The sequence below is a fragment of the Eurytemora carolleeae genome, unplaced genomic scaffold (genome assembly GCF_000591075.1).
Source record: "Eurytemora carolleeae unplaced genomic scaffold, Eaff_2.0 scaffold295, whole genome shotgun sequence".
Classification (NCBI taxonomy): domain Eukaryota; kingdom Metazoa; phylum Arthropoda; class Copepoda; order Calanoida; family Temoridae; genus Eurytemora; species Eurytemora carolleeae.
The window spans coordinates 99,977-120,408 of record NW_019396215.1 but is presented as its reverse complement, the minus strand read 5'-3'; the positions used below and the strand labels follow the sequence as shown (position 1 = coordinate 120,408).

General features: G+C 33.7%; 1 protein-coding gene across 1 annotated transcript; it reads right to left on the bottom strand.

Moving 5' to 3' along the window:
* Window positions 1–1,169: 1,169 nt before the first annotated feature.
* LOC111698348 (epididymal sperm-binding protein 1) lies at window positions 1,170–2,438 on the bottom strand. Its single transcript, XM_023468662.1, has one exon. It carries the CDS (start codon window positions 2,261–2,263, stop codon window positions 1,211–1,213), a length of 1,053 nt encoding a protein of 350 aa, XP_023324430.1. The 5' UTR covers window positions 2,264–2,438; the 3' UTR covers window positions 1,170–1,210.
* Window positions 2,439–20,432: the final 17,994 nt, after the last annotated feature.

Here is a 20,432-nt window from a genome sequence, read left to right as displayed (position 1 = left end):
CAACAGAAATAAAGAAAATTGAATGAATGATTGTGAAACTATATTGAACACAATTTATTGTATATTTTTTTATTACTAAATATTTAAAGACAAAAAACTTTGTAAAAATATTAAATATATTTATTTATATACTAGCTTGGGACTCTAGCTCTGCCTGGAATATAAGTCGACCAACTCAACTGAAAATTGTTGAATCAACGTACAAGATTCCTCTAGTTAAAGGGACAGACCGGCTATGTATGGTAGTTGAACAGAGTATGCAGTGTTGTGGTAAGCTTCTTTAGGATTCATTTGAGACATATAAAACTTTTTAAAGATCTGTATATTCTGAGTTTGAGCGCAAATTCGACGTTCAAAACTCCTACTTGGGGGTGGAACTATTAAATTCCTAAACAAATAATTAATTTACTGTAGAGCTTTGTTTTCATTTTTTGTCGTCGTTATTTAATAGCTTAAAAAAAGTGATTCTGAATACGTATCCACCCCCAAAGTAGAAGTTTTGAACGTCGAATTTGCGCTCAAACTCAGGATTTACAGATCTTTCAAAAGTTTTATAGTCTCAAATGAATCCTAAAGAAGCTTTCCACAACACTGCATATCAGTTATTTTACCTTACATAGCCGGTCTGTCCCTTTAAGCCGAGTTTTCCAATCCAAATTTGAGAAAATCGGCTCAACGGTCTATGAGTTATGATGGGACCTCCAAACAGACAGACAATTAATAAAGTATACTGCTTTATAGATGTGGAAATTCTAAATACTTATAGAACTTGAAATACATAAAAAATAATGGAATTTCATATTTTTTTGGGGGGGAAGCTATAATACATAGATAATCATACTGCGTAAATGTTCTTAATTTCAACCCTTATGAAAACGTTCCTTATGTGTTTCTGAGATGTTCTTTTACATAATTACCATACTGTCGATGTTAATGAAACCAGCTTTTATTTATTAAACAAAGCAGCTTAGAGTAAAACATCAAAGAACTTTATAAATAAATAAAGAAGTATTGATTTAATTATTCATTTATTCATTTCAATATCTTATTCTTTCTAAAGATTGAAAATACAAATATTTAACAACGGGGAAAGGGGAATATAAAACAGTATGAAATGAACTAATCTATGTATAAAGAGGGGGTAAAACATTTAATAAAGCAGGACAAAATATTAGAAAACATATTTATTTAATTTAAAGATTTTATCAAATTAAGAAGGTTGACTTTCTTCATCCATGAAAATAATTGCTGGGTCTTCTATCTCTACATTAAAAACTATTTTAGTTTCAGTTTCTTCAACTCCGGCCTGGTTTTCCTTTGTGCCAAATCTAGGATCAATATCAAAATCAAAATCATCATCACTATTGATGCAAGAACTTGGACAGAACCCGTAGTAGCCACCACCGTTGACATGGTTTCCATTGATATCAGTTCTTGTACTGCACCATAGTTTTCCTTCATTTTCTCCAGACCAAATCCATGCAGCACAGTTTTTATACTCTTGTCCAGCCCATCGGAATGGAAAAACACAGGTTTGACCAGAAGCCGGGCCTGATGTTGTTTTACAAGATGGTAAGCATGCCTTTTCGGTACATGCCGGAAATCCAAGCTCTGAACATGTACATGTGTTACATCCATCCCTCCAAGTTTGACCACGAGTACATGTTCCACAGTTCTGAATTACTGTACAAGTAACCTTGCCTTCTGAACAGATGCAAGAATTGCATCCTTGAATGAAGGTTTCTCCTTCATTACAGGTTTGATTTAATGTTCTCTCTACTCCAGGGCAAGAAAGTGGGCAAATCCCGTACTTTCCTTTCCCACTAACATGGTCTCCACCAGATGTTGTCAGTGTAGAACACCAGGGTTGGTCTAGTCCTACAGTTGTACACTTGTTGTACACAACACCAGCATGGCGGAACGGGAAAATACATTGCTTAAACGGGTCTGGACCGGATACCGTTGTGCAGGATGGTACATTTATGTTCTCGATGGGGCAGCTAAATGGATCACAGTCCTCCCACTGATTGGTTATAACTGTGTCATCAGTGTCTACCCTTGTAGCGCACCAAGGTGTAGGAGACTCCGTGTAAGTACACTCTGTATACCGTTTTCCTTTGAAAATGAATGGGAACCTGCACAGAGAACCGGAAGTGGTTAAACAAAGATTGGGTATCCTCACCCCGATTTCTTGTGGAAAAGACATGATTCCCGGTAGAAGGCTAATAAGTACGAATCCTAGTGTCATCATTATTTCTGACATTTCAATCAGAAAGAGTTCTATTCAGCTGTCTTCTTTTATATAATTGTGTTTTCTTTCAGATGTCCACTCTCTCAGAAGTTGCAGAATTGACTCAATGCACAAACTTTGATTGAATGTCTAAAATTGTTTGATTTGGAAATACCAAAGATGCAGGGAGGTGGAACCCAGGCCTGAGATGTTTTACGGTTTATGGTTGAAATTTATTATTCAAGATTCTGGAATTTCTATCCAATCCTCCGCATTAATTAATTATGCAATCAATCAGTCTGTGTTTAATTTAACAAGCAAGCTCCCTACCATCGTAAATGGAGTGTTCACAACAACAGAACATAAAATAATGAATCGTGACATTATATATTTTTAATATCTGTCAAATGTGTCAGTAAAATATAAATATCAAATCAAATTGTATGCTGTCCTACCGTTGTAATGTTTTGAGAAACTTCCTGTATCTCCATTTCTCACTTGTAAAGTAAAAATACACTTTTCTTGTTAGATGCAACGTAATTGTTTATAGGGTATATAGCACTAGCTCTCCTGACACTTTATTGATATTTGTGTCGATATTTCTATTTGAGAAGGAATACTTCTTTCAGGGTCCAGCTCACACCAACCAACCAAGGATTGTAAAATCAAGGATAGAACTATACTTCTTTCAGAGTCCAGCTCACACCAACCAACCAAGGATTGTAAAATCAAGGATAGAACTATACTTCTTTCAGAGTCCAGCTCACACCAACCAACCAAGGATTGTAAAATCAAGGATAGAACTATACTTCTTTCAGAGTCCAGCTCACACCAACCAACCAAGGATTGTAAAATCAAGGATAGAACTATACTTCTTTCAGAGTCCAGCTCACACCAACCAACCAAGGATTGTAAAATCAAGGATAGAACTATACTTCTTTCAGAGTCCAGCTCACACCAACCAACCAAGGATTGTAAAATCAAGGATAGAACTATACTTCTTTCAGAGTCCAGCTCACACCAACCAACCAAGGATTGTAAAATCAAGGATAGAACTATACTTCTTTCAGAGTCCAGCTCACACCAACCAACCAAGGATTGTAAAATCAAGGATAGAACTATACTTCTTTCAGAGTCCAGCTCACACCAACCAACCAAGGATTGTAAAATCAAGGATAGAACTATACTTCTTTCAGAGTCCAGCTCACACCAACCAACCAAGGATTGTAAAATCAAGGATAGAACTATACTTCTTTCAGAGTCCAGCTCACACCAACCAACCAAGGATTGTAAAATCAAGGATAGAACTATACTTCTTTCAGAGTCCAGCTCACACCAACCAACCAAGGATTGTAAAATCAAGGATAGAACTATACTTCTTTCAGAGTCCAGCTCACACCAACCAACCAAGGATTGTAAAATCAAGGATAGAACTATACTTCTTTCAGAGTCCAGCTCACACCAACCAACCAAGGATTGTAAAATCAAGGATAGAACTATACTTCTTTCAGAGTCCAGCTCACACCAACCAACCAAGGATTGTAAAATCAAGGATAGAACTATACTTCTTTCAGAGTCCAGCTCACACCAACCAACCAAGGATTGTAAAATCAAGGATAGAACTATACTTCTTTCAGAGTCCAGCTCACACCAACCAACCAAGGATTGTAAAATCAAGGATAGAACTATACTTCTTTCAGAGTCCAGCTCACACCAACCAACCAAGGATTGTAAAATCAAGGATAGAACTATACTTCTTTCAGAGTCCAGCTCACACCAACCAACCAAGGATTGTAAAATCAAGGATAGAACTATACTTCTTTCAGAGTCCAGCTCACACCAACCAACCAAGGATTGTAAAATCAAGGATAGAACTATACTTCTTTCAGAGTCCAGCTCACACCAACCAACCAAGGATTGTAAAATCAAGGATAGAACTATACTTCTTTCAGAGTCCAGCTCACACCAACCAACCAAGGATTGTAAAATCAAGGATAGAACTATACTTCTTTCAGAGTCCAGCTCACACCAACCAACCAAGGATTGTAAAATCAAGGATAGAACTATACTTCTTTCAGAGTCCAGCTCACACCAACCAACCAAGGATTGTAAAATCAAGGATAGAACTATACTTCTTTCAGAGTCCAGCTCACACCAACCAACCAAGGATTGTAAAATCAAGGATAGAACTATACTTCTTTCAGAGTCCAGCTCACACCAACCAACCAAGGATTGTAAAATCAAGGATAGAACTATACTTCTTTCAGAGTCCAGCTCACACCAACCAACCAAGGATTGTAAAATCAAGGATAGAACTATACTTCTTTCAGAGTCCAGCTCACACCAACCAACCAAGGATTGTAAAATCAAGGATAGAACTATACTTCTTTCAGAGTCCAGCTCACACCAACCAACCAAGGATTGTAAAATCAAGGATAGAACTATACTTCTTTCAGAGTCCAGCTCACACCAACCAACCAAGGATTGTAAAATCAAGGATAGAACTATACTTCTTTCAGAGTCCAGCTCACACCAACCAACCAAGGATTGTAAAATCAAGGATAGAACTATACTTCTTTCAGAGTCCAGCTCACACCAACCAACCAAGGATTGTAAAATCAAGGATAGAACTATACTTCTTTCAGAGTCCAGCTCACACCAACCAACCAAGGATTGTAAAATCAAGGATAGAACTATACTTCTTTCAGAGTCCAGCTCACACCAACCAACCAAGGATTGTAAAATCAAGGATAGAACTATACTTCTTTCAGAGTCCAGCTCACACCAACCAACCAAGGATTGTAAAATCAAGGATAGAACTATACTTCTTTCAGAGTCCAGCTCACACCAACCAACCAAGGATTGTAAAATCAAGGATAGAACTATACTTCTTTCAGAGTCCAGCTCACACCAACCAACCAAGGATTGTAAAATCAAGGATAGAACTATACTTCTTTCAGAGTCCAGCTCACACCAACCAACCAAGGATTGTAAAATCAAGGATAGAACTATACTTCTTTCAGAGTCCAGCTCACACCAACCAACCAAGGATTGTAAAATCAAGGATAGAACTATACTTCTTTCAGAGTCCAGCTCACACCAACCAACCAAGGATTGTAAAATCAAGGATAGAACTATACTTCTTTCAGAGTCCAGCTCACACCAACCAACCAAGGATTGTAAAATCAAGGATAGAACTATACTTCTTTCAGAGTCCAGCTCACACCAACCAACCAAGGATTGTAAAATCAAGGATAGAACTATACTTCTTTCAGAGTCCAGCTCACACCAACCAACCAAGGATTGTAAAATCAAGGATAGAACTATACTTCTTTCAGAGTCCAGCTCACACCAACCAACCAAGGATTGTAAAATCAAGGATAGAACTATACTTCTTTCAGAGTCCAGCTCACACCAACCAACCAAGGATTGTAAAATCAAGGATAGAACTATACTTCTTTCAGAGTCCAGCTCACACCAACCAACCAAGGATTGTAAAATCAAGGATAGAACTATACTTCTTTCAGAGTCCAGCTCACACCAACCAACCAAGGATTGTAAAATCAAGGATAGAACTATACTTCTTTCAGAGTCCAGCTCACACCAACCAACCAAGGATTGTAAAATCAAGGATAGAACTATACTTCTTTCAGAGTCCAGCTCACACCAACCAACCAAGGATTGTAAAATCAAGGATAGAACTATACTTCTTTCAGAGTCCAGCTCACACCAACCAACCAAGGATTGTAAAATCAAGGATAGAACTATACTTCTTTCAGAGTCCAGCTCACACCAACCAACCAAGGATTGTAAAATCAAGGATAGAACTATACTTCTTTCAGAGTCCAGCTCACACCAACCAACCAAGGATTGTAAAATCAAGGATAGAACTATACTTCTTTCAGAGTCCAGCTCACACCAACCAACCAAGGATTGTAAAATCAAGGATAGAACTATACTTCTTTCAGAGTCCAGCTCACACCAACCAACCAAGGATTGTAAAATCAAGGATAGAACTATACTTCTTTCAGAGTCCAGCTCACACCAACCAACCAAGGATTGTAAAATCAAGGATAGAACTATACTTCTTTCAGAGTCCAGCTCACACCAACCAACCAAGGATTGTAAAATCAAGGATAGAACTATACTTCTTTCAGAGTCCAGCTCACACCAACCAACCAAGGATTGTAAAATCAAGGATAGAACTATACTTCTTTCAGAGTCCAGCTCACACCAACCAACCAAGGATTGTAAAATCAAGGATAGAACTATACTTCTTTCAGAGTCCAGCTCACACCAACCAACCAAGGATTGTAAAATCAAGGATAGAACTATACTTCTTTCAGAGTCCAGCTCACACCAACCAACCAAGGATTGTAAAATCAAGGATAGAACTATACTTCTTTCAGAGTCCAGCTCACACCAACCAACCAAGGATTGTAAAATCAAGGATAGAACTATACTTCTTTCAGAGTCCAGCTCACACCAACCAACCAAGGATTGTAAAATCAAGGATAGAACTATACTTCTTTCAGAGTCCAGCTCACACCAACCAACCAAGGATTGTAAAATCAAGGATAGAACTATACTTCTTTCAGAGTCCAGCTCACACCAACCAACCAAGGATTGTAAAATCAAGGATAGAACTATACTTCTTTCAGAGTCCAGCTCACACCAACCAACCAAGGATTGTAAAATCAAGGATAGAACTATACTTCTTTCAGAGTCCAGCTCACACCAACCAACCAAGGATTGTAAAATCAAGGATAGAACTATACTTCTTTCAGAGTCCAGCTCACACCAACCAACCAAGGATTGTAAAATCAAGGATAGAACTATACTTCTTTCAGAGTCCAGCTCACACCAACCAACCAAGGATTGTAAAATCAAGGATAGAACTATACTTCTTTCAGAGTCCAGCTCACACCAACCAACCAAGGATTGTAAAATCAAGGATAGAACTATACTTCTTTCAGAGTCCAGCTCACACCAACCAACCAAGGATTGTAAAATCAAGGATAGAACTATACTTCTTTCAGAGTCCAGCTCACACCAACCAACCAAGGATTGTAAAATCAAGGATAGAACTATACTTCTTTCAGAGTCCAGCTCACACCAACCAACCAAGGATTGTAAAATCAAGGATAGAACTATACTTCTTTCAGAGTCCAGCTCACACCAACCAACCAAGGATTGTAAAATCAAGGATAGAACTATACTTCTTTCAGAGTCCAGCTCACACCAACCAACCAAGGATTGTAAAATCAAGGATAGAACTATACTTCTTTCAGAGTCCAGCTCACACCAACCAACCAAGGATTGTAAAATCAAGGATAGAACTATACTTCTTTCAGAGTCCAGCTCACACCAACCAACCAAGGATTGTAAAATCAAGGATAGAACTATACTTCTTTCAGAGTCCAGCTCACACCAACCAACCAAGGATTGTAAAATCAAGGATAGAACTATACTTCTTTCAGAGTCCAGCTCACACCAACCAACCAAGGATTGTAAAATCAAGGATAGAACTATACTTCTTTCAGAGTCCAGCTCACACCAACCAACCAAGGATTGTAAAATCAAGGATAGAACTATACTTCTTTCAGAGTCCAGCTCACACCAACCAACCAAGGATTGTAAAATCAAGGATAGAACTATACTTCTTTCAGAGTCCAGCTCACACCAACCAACCAAGGATTGTAAAATCAAGGATAGAACTATACTTCTTTCAGAGTCCAGCTCACACCAACCAACCAAGGATTGTAAAATCAAGGATAGAACTATCAAATAAAGACTTAAAAATTGTACAGCTGCACGTGCGCCAACAGAGAGAAAAAAGTCGGAAAGGTCCCATTACTGTGACGGGACTAATAATGGTCTGTTTTTAAACTTTTCAGAGGCCCCATTGGAATATGAGATGCAAAACTATGTTCAAAATTGCATCCAGAGAAGTTTGCTCTTATTTATTTTTTTACATTATGCTAAATTTGTACTCTAGCTAAAAATGAAAACAATTTTTTTGAACAATTAGTAAAATCGTTTTCCGTGTTTGTTTTAAAAAAAATCTTTTTGGTAATATCTTGAATAATATCAGAGAAAAACTTAACATAAAGAGATAAAAGCAAACTTATCGAGAATTCAGGTTTGCAATGAAAGATATAACTGACATTTTTTTGGATCACTTTTAACGTCCAATATTTCAAAACGGACCTCAAAAATTACCTCTATGAATGTATGCATCTGAAATTATTTATCCTTATTTATAGAGTCCTTGGTCACTCTCGGCTACTTACCAAGCTACCAACCAATCACAGAAGTAAAAAAAAGATAACGGAGAGTAGTAAAGCTGCAGATATTTATCTCTCTATGGTATTCACTGATCAATCACGGTGATATCGTAGAGTAGTATAATAATAACAAATATTTATCATATTACAGTGAATCCCAGATATATGAATACATAGCAAGAGTTTTGTATAATGTATAATTCTAAAGAAACTTCTTTTTAGTTTTAATTCAATGCAATTGATATATTAATATTAAACTCATTTTTCCGCGGAATTTGATCTTAAATATGTAATACGACATTAAAAAAAAACTCTTGCTATGTCTTCATATATCTGGGATTCACTGTAGGATATTAGATACCCAACCACAGAGTTACAATATAAATATTGTAGAGTAGTAAACTGGAGATATTTATCTATCTATGATACTCACTGAACAGTTACGTAAATATCATAGAGTAGTTAAACAACAGACAACAGTATTACATAAGGCCAATTATAACGTTACAACTTCAATATCGTAGATTAGTAAAACTGCAGATATTTTTCATATTAGGATACTAGATAGCTAATCACAGAGTTAAAATATAGATATATATAGATTAGTAAAACTGCAGATATTTTTAATTTTTGGCTACTTATTAGAAAATCTAGAGTTTAAATATAGATATCGTAGAGTAGTAAAACTGGAGATATTTATCTCTCTATGATACTCACTGATCAATCACTGATATATCGTAGAAAAGTTGAATAACACAGACAACATTATTATATAAGGCCAATTATAAAGTTACAATATAGATATCGCAGAGTAGTAAAATAACATATTATCATATAAGTCTACTAAATAGCCAGTCATTAGGTTCAAATATGTATATCGTAGAGTAGTAAAATAACATATTGTCATATTAGTCTACNATCATATTAGTCTACTAAATAGCCAGTCATTAGGTTTAAATATAGATATCGTAGAGTAGTAAAATAACATATTATCATATTAGTCTACTAAATAGCCAGTTATTAGGTTTAAATATAGATATCGTGGGGTAGAGATGGGTGTGTTCGGTTTTTTTCATTTATCCATTCGTTTTTTCAATCCTTCAAAAAAAAAATTAAGTAGCTGTTTAAAAAACAGGAAAACAACTATCGTTGTTTTTTCCAAATATTTCTACACATTTCTACCACGATAAGAAAAAATATCTCTTTTACAAGTTCGTTCGAACGAACGCTTTAGCTATCGTTTATGAATGATCAAGATTGTTTAAACAATTTTAACCCTATTCGTGATGAAAATCTATAACATTTGATACATTTGTTTAAAGCCCTTGGGCTCTACTTTAATAATCTGCAAAAAAATAGCAAATTTGCAAAATGTTGCATATTTATTATTTTATTATTATTATTATTATTATTATTACATATAATAAATTTGGACAGCTTCAGACCAACACAAAAAAACGTCAGGGGGGTCTCTGGGAAACCACCCCCCCCAGGCGGAATGGGGTTAAATTGTTGTTCTTTTATTCTTTTTTTTTAAACTATTGTTTTTTTCATTTCTCTGAACGATGCAAGTCGTTTACAAAAAAATATGCCAATCTTTATCGTAGAGTAGTAAAATATTATAAAATATTAAAATATTATTATATTGATTTTTGAATTTGGATTTAAACCCTCTTTTTTCTAAGGCAGTATGACACATGTATGAATTCTTGAATACCTAGAACACAAGGCCGAATGTTCAGCTGAACAAACAGGCAAGCTCAAGCCATATGTAGACTGTTTACTCCAGCAATGGGTAGAAAACATACTAATGCTGAATAGACTTTTTTTCAATAATAATTTAATAGTTTTAGGTGCTAAGGTCAATTTTCCCTTTATAATGGAGATACAAATTTTAAAAAACTTATTTTTTTCTGAATTTAAAATTTATATTGACTTAAAGATTAATTTTATTTAAAATTTGCATCACACTTCCCTATCTCATCTATGTTTGACAAAAATAGTCAAATATCACCTTTTAACCAAATTTTTGTTGGCAAAATTGCTGGCACGCGGCTATGCTAACTATTGTATTTTTAAAAAAGTTTTTAGAGAAAAGGATTGTTTGAATTAAAACATGAAAGGAAATTAAAAGAAATAAATTTATCTAAAATAAAACATGAAAAGAAATTAATAAAAATAATTTCATTTAAATTAAAACATGAAAGGAAAAAAATAGAAATAAATTTGATTTAATGGTATGAATGGTCTTGTCGGTGTTATTTTATGTAATATCAGTTAAGCAAGTAATTCATTTGCGTACATCTCTTAACTATATTTTGAATTAATGTTAAGTTTTGTGTGTTTATCGCGGAAAAAACTCTAGATTGTAATTTACAGATTTATGTTATGAACTTTGATCAGCAAAACTACTAAAATTTGGCAATTTAAATAAAAACAGTCTCTTGAACTCCTTGAACCAAGGTTATAATGCAAGGAAAGTTATTTCAGAGGTGAACGCATCTTTTCTTTTGTACTGCAGTGTACTGTGTGTGGGCTGTAATGTAAACACAAGACGGATGTCAAAGCCTGACATGGGATCCATCTTTCACAATGAAAAAATCAATGAAATGTTTTGGTCATATGAAACTATTATGTGAATTATCAAAATTATCAAAATTTAACGCTTTTAACCTCCTTGGATACTAAACGAAACTGATGCATCTATTCTTGTTTACAAATTCCGCTAAGAGAGAACTGGTTTCAATATGTACGCAGTGTATACGCAACTGCAATTAACTTTCCTTGCATTATTACCTTGACTTGAACCTTCCATAGAAAATCAGCATATGGGATAAAATAGGCCACATGCTTTATTCATCAGATAGATTAGATAGATAGATAAATACATAGATATATATAAAGATATTAGATAAATAGATACATGGATATTGGATATATAGCTAGATAGATATGAAGATAGATAAATAGATAAATAGAAAGATAGATAAATAGATAGATATATAGATAGATATATAGATAGATATAAATTTAGCTCGTCTGGGTGGGTGTTTTTTTTGTATCAAGAACGTCAAAACGGCTGAACCGATCGGGCCCAAATTTTGTGTGGGACTTCATGTGACCCCAGGGATGGAAGGTTTGTGAATGATCAAAATTTTAAGAATTTGTGTTAGAAAGTGTTCTATTTTTGTAAAATTTTGAAAATGCGCGAAAAATATTATGAAATCCGCAAACTTTTTGTTTGTTTTTGTTTTATACTGTACAAAGCGAAGATGCTCACAGATAAAGCCACAGTTAAAAGTTGAAATAGCTAAGCCTAGTATAGATGGATAGATAGATAGATGGTCATAGATATAGATAGATAGATAGATATATAGATAGATAAATAGATATATAGCTAGATAGAAAGATAGATAGATAAATATAGATCGAAATACATAAACAGATAAACAATTAAATGGACAGATAGATAGATAGATAGATAGATATATAGATAAATAAATAGATATATAGATAGATAGAAAGATAGATAGATAAATATAGATAGAAATACATAAACAGATAAACAATTAAATGGACAGATAGATATATAGATAAATAGATAGATAAAAGGAAGATGAACGATAATTCTTTTTTTTCAGAGCTTCTTCTTTTCTATTGAGAATTTATTTATAAAAATATTTTATTTCCAAATAGCATTCTATATTATAGAATACTGATTACATTTTCTTTTTAAGTTTTTTTATATATCTAAAAGAAATTTTATTTTGAGAATTGTTCCCCTGAAAGATAGTTTTGAAAAACGTTTACCCTCTGGGTATAATATTTATATATAAATTAACCCCCAAGGGGTAATAATATATTATATGTACCACTAGGGGTCAAAATATATATCCCTGAATTTAATCTAAGTTTAATTTTCTTATTTGACGAATAGACCTGTAGAACCATTTAGATTTCTTCCCTAGACAAGAAAAAGGCGAGAAAACTGGAAAAAAGTGACAAGGCTACAGGCAAAAGATTTATGAGGAGAATTTTCATGCAGACTGAGCAAAGTTTTCAAATATAAATCACAGGGTGATCCAAATTTTTTTAACTATAAATTACAGGGTGATATTACATTTTCAAATATATATGGGTTTCCAACATAATAGATTATTCAATTACCCGAAATAATTTTCATTTTGTGTAATTTAGTGTAATTTCTAGAACGTAATTTCGCGAAATTTTGTAATGATTACAAATAATAAGTGAAACTTCAATTTCGCAAAATTAAGGCATAATTTTGCGTAATTATGACTAGGTAATTTTGCGAAATTTTGTATTAATTATAGGTAATTAGCAAAACTTTGATTTCGAAAAATTACGCCGTAATTTCGCAACATTTCTTCAAGGTAATTTCGCGAATTTTTGTAATAATTACTCGTATTTAGCAGAACTTTGGTTTCACAAAATTACGACATAATTTCGCGTAATTTCTGCAAGGTAATTTTGCGAAATATTCTAATATTTAAGGTAATTTGCGAAACTTCAATTTGAAAGTATTAAAATTATCCAATCAGATTGGATTGGACATGGTTGTAGCATAATCGCATGGGGATCTTTCTTTTTTCAAAAATATATCACGGGGTGATCATTACCTTTTTAAATATATATCACAGGGTGATCATTACCTTTTTAAATATATATCACAGGGTGAATATTATGTTTAAAATATTTATCACAGGGTGATCATTATGTTTTAAAATATATATCACAGGGTGATCATTATGTTTTAAAATATATATCACAGGGTGATCATTATGTTTTAAAATATTTATCACAGGGTGATCATTATGTTTTAAAATATTTATCACAGGGTGATAATTACCTTTTCAAATATATATCACAGTGGGATCATAACGTTTTCAAATATATATCATAGGATGATCAATACATTTTCAAATATATATTACTCCGGAAGGTCATTCTGTTTTCAAATATATCACCGGCGGGTCATTACTTTTTCTAATATTCATCATAGGGGGATCATTATTTTTTTTTAAATATACATCACATTTTTAAGTATATATCACAGGGGGATCATAACTTTCAAATTTATATCACAGGCTGATCATTACGTTTTCAAATATATATAACAGGGTAATCATTACGTTTTTAAATATATATCACAGGGTAATCATTACTTTTTCAAATATATATCACAGGGTGATCATTACTTTTTCAAATATGTATAACAGGGGATCATTATTTTTCAAATATATATCACAGGGGATCATAACTTTCAAATTTATATCACAGAGTGATCATTAATTTTTCAAATATTTATCACAGGGTGATCATTACTTTTTCAAATATATATCACAGGGTGATCATTACAATTTCAAATAAATATCACCGGGGGTCATTACGTTTTCAAATATAAATCACAGGGTGATCATTACTTTTTCAAATATGTATCACAGGGGGATCAATATGTTTTCAAATATATATCACAGAGTGATCATTAATTTTTCAAATATACATCACAGGGTGATCATTACGTTTTTAAATATATTTCACGGAGTGATCATTATGTTTTCAAATATATATCACAGAGTGATCATTAATTTTTCAAATATACATCACAGGGTGATCATTACATTTTCAAATATATTTCACGGAGTGATCATTACTTTTTCAAATTTGCATTACAGGGTGATCATTACATTTTCAAATATATATATCACAGGGTGATCATTACTTTTTCAAATATATATCACAGGGGTATATTACTTTTCTCAAATTTATATCATTCACAGGGTGATCATATCTTTTTCAAATATATATCACAGGGTGATTACAGCTTTTTCTAATATTTATCAAGGGTGATTACAGCTTTTTTTAACATCATCCCCCCCTCGCTCAAAATTTTTCCAGCATACCGTAAACTGTTAAATAGTGTAAGCATGAAGAGCTTACAGCTTATGCAAATATGCCTGTAATCTATGTTAGCAGTAGGGCCGTTGAAAATGAACAAAAGATCACGTTTTGTATGAGAGAGCTCGCCAAACTAAAACCATGCGTTCTACTTTAAGTCCAGGCCACTGATCTGACTTCACAAGGTAAAGCACAAACACTGCCCCACCCTCCTAGAACACACTGATTTGAGGAAGAAAAGTTGAGTTGGGGGCAGGCCCTCTTCAAGAGAGGATGGAGAAAATTCAACTCCAACTCCCCATAATGATATGGCATAAAGCCTAAGTCCTGAGAATAGGAAAATCTCAGGGATCGGAAATTCAGATGAGCTCCTGTCCATGGTTTCAGCAAGGATGGCAGGGAAAGAGAACCTGTGGATATGAGGAAACTCTAGTAGCAGTATAACTACAATTCTTTAGTTGTATTTTGTGGTTTTGAATCTGGTTATGCCATATGCAAAGAAAACTAAGGGGTCATTGAGGGCAGACAGAATTAAACCATACCGCCAAACCTCAGCTGCACACAGGAGAGGTCTTCCTATTATTGGAGTACAGTTCACAAGCAAGGCCGACAGGGAAAGATTGTGTGAGATCTCTGAACCAGTTCAGATAGCTTGATTGGTTTCAAGATCATGGTAGAGGATGGACGCATGAAGATGCTTACAGCTTATGTAAATGATGGTGTTATGATGGACAGTCTGAGTCCTGAGAAACAGTATTTATCAGGGACGGTACTTCAGATAAGCTCCTAGCCATGGGCTTAACAAGGTTTGCTAGGAAAGAGAACCCGTGGATCTCAGAAAACTGTGTAGCAGTATAACTACATCACTTTAGTTATATAAGCCAAATTGATTGGCAGTATACAAGAAGGGTCGGAAGACAGAAAATTAACTAGTCGTAAGAAGTGAATGAAAGGCAGAGTCTGCCAGAGAGCTCTGGCTTTCCATGATTCTTTAGTATCATTTTATTTGTTCTTTTGTTTACCTGTAAATACATTTCTTCCTATACTCTGCATATTAACTCACATTAGTTTCAGGCTTTAGATTTCCTTTATTTCATAACACTTTTAAATGGTAACAATAGCTTACTAAAAACTTCTCATTGTTTATATCAAATTTAATTCAAATACAGCAGGACATAAATCATATTTTTGCAGAGTTCTGATTCTAGTTTATATATCCCTTAATAAAAGCCTATATTGAGCTACTGCAAATACAGTAGATTTCGCTTTCATAAAATGTCTAAAATGAAATTTTATTTCCTAAAATTGGCAATTAGTTCAGAAATCAAAAAAATGTAAATTGTTGGTCACATTTAAATTCTCTTTTAGAGATTTAGCTCCCTAAAAACATTTTTAATTTTTGTTTTTAAGCTTTTCATCACTGCACTTTAGAAACACATCATATTTAAACAAATTATATCTCTTTGTAATGCAAATCTGTCAAATAATTGATTTTTTCCGACACAATCAAATTTTTTACTCCCATGTTTCGTTTTGATTTGTTTTAAACTTTTCTACCAGCCCATCTAACTGTCTGTAACAAAAATGATAGGTTTACCTCTGCTTCTAATTCCACAACGCTTCAAAAGACAAAAGATGAAGATAAACTTTGTGGCGACAAATATGTTACATCAATTTCCAGCACACTTACATATGAGAGAAGAAAATTAAGTTTGGAACCAACTATGAATTCAAACCATTATTGTTCTTCTCAATAGCTCTTTAACAAGTATAGTTATGACTGAAAACAACTTGTATAGTGATGATCTATCTTTGCAATACCAGTTATACCCTCTATTTGGATAAGATTGTTATTTCGAGCTATGTATGATGTTTTTTCCATACCCCAAGTGGTTTCAGCTAGTACTTTCAGTATGTTGTGCCTGGATTGAACTTTTGTTTTGATATTTCTGGCATGGTGTTTTAATGAAATAGGTTGTCAAAGGTGACACCGAGAATTTTAGTTACAGTAGGGACCTTTTCGCCATTGATGATGATTTTGAGGGAGAAATAAATAGAATTTCTCTCTTTAAACCAGTTGTATAGTATGAACAGGTAAAGATTTATTTCTTGGCAGATTGGTTCATGTTTTGGTCTAGATTTTTGGACAGTGGTGTCATCAGCAAGGGGTTGTGGCACTTTGGCCATGTATAGATTGAAGAGTAAAGAAGATAAAACTCCCCTCTGGGGAACTTCTCTTGACGCTTTTTTCTAAATTTGAACTTTGAGCCTCTGAATTAAACATAGGTCTGACAACCTCTTAAATAGGCACAGAGAAACCGTTTCATATGCCCATTGAGCTGGATTCCCACCGTTTACCCGTGCTTTGTCGTAAATTATGATTCTAGATATTTTTTCTATCTAAGGTATGTCCACTTAACTTAGAATCTCAAAACCAAGCTGAAAAATTTGTGTGGCTCTCCCAAGTTCCACGATCACATTTGAGGCAAATCTGTCCAGGGGTTTCTTAGTTAGGATCAGTCAAACAAATAGACAGACAAACAGAGATTACAACTTTATATATATTGGTTGTCCACATTGATGAGTTTGAGTTAACATTGAGCAATCCTTGCAACAACTATTTCCACAATACCACCTGACAAAATGTATGTGATATTGCTTGCCGGTGTGCATTTCAACCAATTCTTGGTTAAGAGGATTTCTCATCTGCTTTTCTCAAGTTTTTGTTTACATATTTTTGAATTTTAATTTTTAACATTAGATGATAGTAGATGCAAATTTGTTTGACATTTCTATATTTCTTGTTCTCCTTTCTCTTCTTGCTCATGCATCTTCCATGGTGTTCGGCTAATTTAAAAAAAATATATTTGGGACATACTGTAAGTTGCCGGGTGAAGAGGCCCTGCCTTCCTACTTTTCTAAACTCTGTATTGCCTTTCTCAACTTTAAATCTCCACTTTTTGCAAATAAATTGTAAATATTTAAAATGTTTTAATATTTGCGCAAAATCTATTCCGTGAATTGAGCACTTTGTATCATCAATACATGCTTCACAGGGTTTCATTTTAAAATCAAGTTTTTGTTTTGAAAACGGAAAATAAGTTGGACGGAATTTCAGAGAACTTTACAGGCAAGCAAGAAATAGTCAACATTTTTCCACATGCAGCTTGGGATGGATCGTTTACACTTTTTTAGTTTTCAAAACAACAGGGTGTCGCACATAGGGTTGTTAATCATTTTTGTAAAAGATCGTTAAACGATCGTTTTTTGTTTCGTTTTCAAAACGATCGTTTAGTTTTCGGAAAAAAACGATCGTTTTTAAAAACGACCCACTCGTTTTTAACTTTTAGAAAACGAATAGCAATCGTTTTTGAAAACGATCTTTTTTAATAAAACGATTTGCGACCGTTTTTTATATGATTGTTTTAAAAAAACTATCGTTTTTGAAAAAAACTATGGTTTTTGAAATCTTTTTTATTGACAATTATGTTAACGATCGTTAAAGAAAGGTCGTCGTTAACGATCGTTAACAAAGGGTTTTTGTTAACGACCATTACAAAAACAACGAACTTTATAAAAACAGTCGTTTTTGGAAAAAATTACATGCAACTTTATTGAATATTGTCTTACATGCAGTTTAACAGTTGTGGGGGAGTAAAAACTCCTTGATATTTTCTTAAAAACTACTCAATTATAAGTACAGATGCCCTTCAGGTTGGTTTCCTCTCTTTGTTAACGATCGTTAAGAAGGGGTCGTCGTTAACGATCGTTAACGAAGGTTGTCGTTAACGATCGTTAACGAAGGTTGTCGTTAACGATCATTAACGAAACGACGAATTTTATAAAAACGATTGTATTGAAAACGATTGTTTTTAAAAACGAGCGTTTTGAAAAACGATCGTTTCAAAAACGACCATTTTTAAAAAACGAACTTTTAAAAAAAAAACTATCGTATTCGTTTTCGAGTTTTTGTCGTCGTTATCATAACGAAATGATCGTTTTTCTGAAAAATGAAAACGTTAACATCCACATCATATTAGATCGTATTTATAGTTTTAAATTGCGATATTTGGGACTAATCAGAAAATTTAAAAAGAATGAATATTTTGAGGACATAGCATGAGTCTAATTTGAAAATTCGCATGCAGAAAAACTAGGTTTTTCGTGAATTATGCGCGTATTTTGATATGAAAGTTTGGAGATAATCCAATATGCTAAAAGACGCTCTGTCGGCACAATTTTTTTTGTTGAAATCGTCTTTTTTGTTAAGTTGATTTTTCTAAGACTTGAAGGAGAGGAAATGCATATGTTGAAACTTATTCATCTATTATTCTACATTCTAAGTTTTGTTTCATGAATGTAACTGGGAATTCTTTCGCTTTAAAATTCTAAAGACACGGCTAACAATTGTAAACAAGGGTTTTACATTCGAGGGAAATGGTTAGAACTTTACAATTGTGTTTAGAGTGTTTGACAATAATGTTGGCTGAAAGCTGAAAATCTAGATCCAATTTTAAACCAGAATTCGTTCAGGGATTTCAGGGTACACAGGAGTAATGTATTGCTTTCTACAGGGATTTCAGGGTAAACAGGATTAATATATTGCCATCTACAGGGATTTCAGGGTAAACAGGAGAAATATATTGCTTTCTAAAGGGATTTCAGGGTAAACAGGAGTAATATATTGCTTTCTAAAGGGATTTCAGGGTAAACAGGAGTAATATATTGCTTTCTACAGGGATTTCAGGGTAAACAGGAGTAATATATTGCTTTCTACAGGGATTTCAGGGTAAACAGGAGTAATATATTGCTTTCTACAGGAATTTCAGGGTAAACAGGAGTAATGTACTGCTTTCTTAAGGGTTTTCAGGGTAAACAGGAGAAATATATTGCTATCTACAGGGATTTCAGGGTAAACAGGAGTAATATATTGCTTTCTACAGGGATTTCAGGGTAAACAGGAGTAATATATTGCTATCTACAGGGATTTTAGGGTAATCAGGAGTAATGTATTGCTTTCTACAGGGGATTTCAGGGTAAACAGGAGTAATATATTGCTTTCTACGGGAGTTCAGGGTAAACAGGAATAATGTATTGCTTTCTACAGGGATTTCAGGGTAAACAGGAGTAATGTATTGCTTTCTACAGGGATTTAAGGGAAAACTGGAGTAATACAGTGCTTTCTACGGGAGTTCAAGGTAAACAGGAGTAATTGCTTGGTTTCTACAAAGATTTCAGTGTAAACCGGAGTAATTGCACTGTTTTCTATGGGATTTCAGGTGTAAACAGTATTAATTGCACTGTTTTCTACGGGATTTCAGGGCCAAATATATTTCTTTCTACAGGGATTTCAGGGCAAATATTATAAATGCATTGCTATTCATATGAATGTCAGATTTCCTAGTTGCAAAGAAATCCCAAATAAATAGTTTTATTTTAATTCTTTTTAGTAATAAATTATTTGTAACAAGTTAACATTTAAAATAAGTTTTTAATTTCCTTAATTAATTTATCTACAGAAATAAAGCATTGTTTTTAAAATTTATCTGTGTTCTTAATCCAGGGGGGAAATTAACGGCCTCTAATTATTCTATAAATTCTAAATTGTTTTTCGTCTCAACTTTTTGTACAGGGTGTACCAAACTAAACTTTACTTGACGATCGAATTTTATCTAATGGCAAAAGTTTTAAAAAATGGGGATTATGAAAAGCTTTAAGATTATTTAACATTTTTGATACTGTAATTTAACAATTGTGAACGATCAAAGACTATTTTTAACCGTCTCTCTTTCATGTTTAGTAGGGGACACCCTGTACTTCAAGTTTAGAGAAAATAATTATATTTGGTTTGGTTTCAACGTAATGGGGGCCATTAATTACAAATAAACACTAAGTAGCCATTTTCCTTTCAGAATTTATCCAGTCAGATTAAAATATGGTTGGAACCTTTTGTTTTTAAAATCCTTCTTGCAACTCTCCTTAAGGAATTGAGTCTT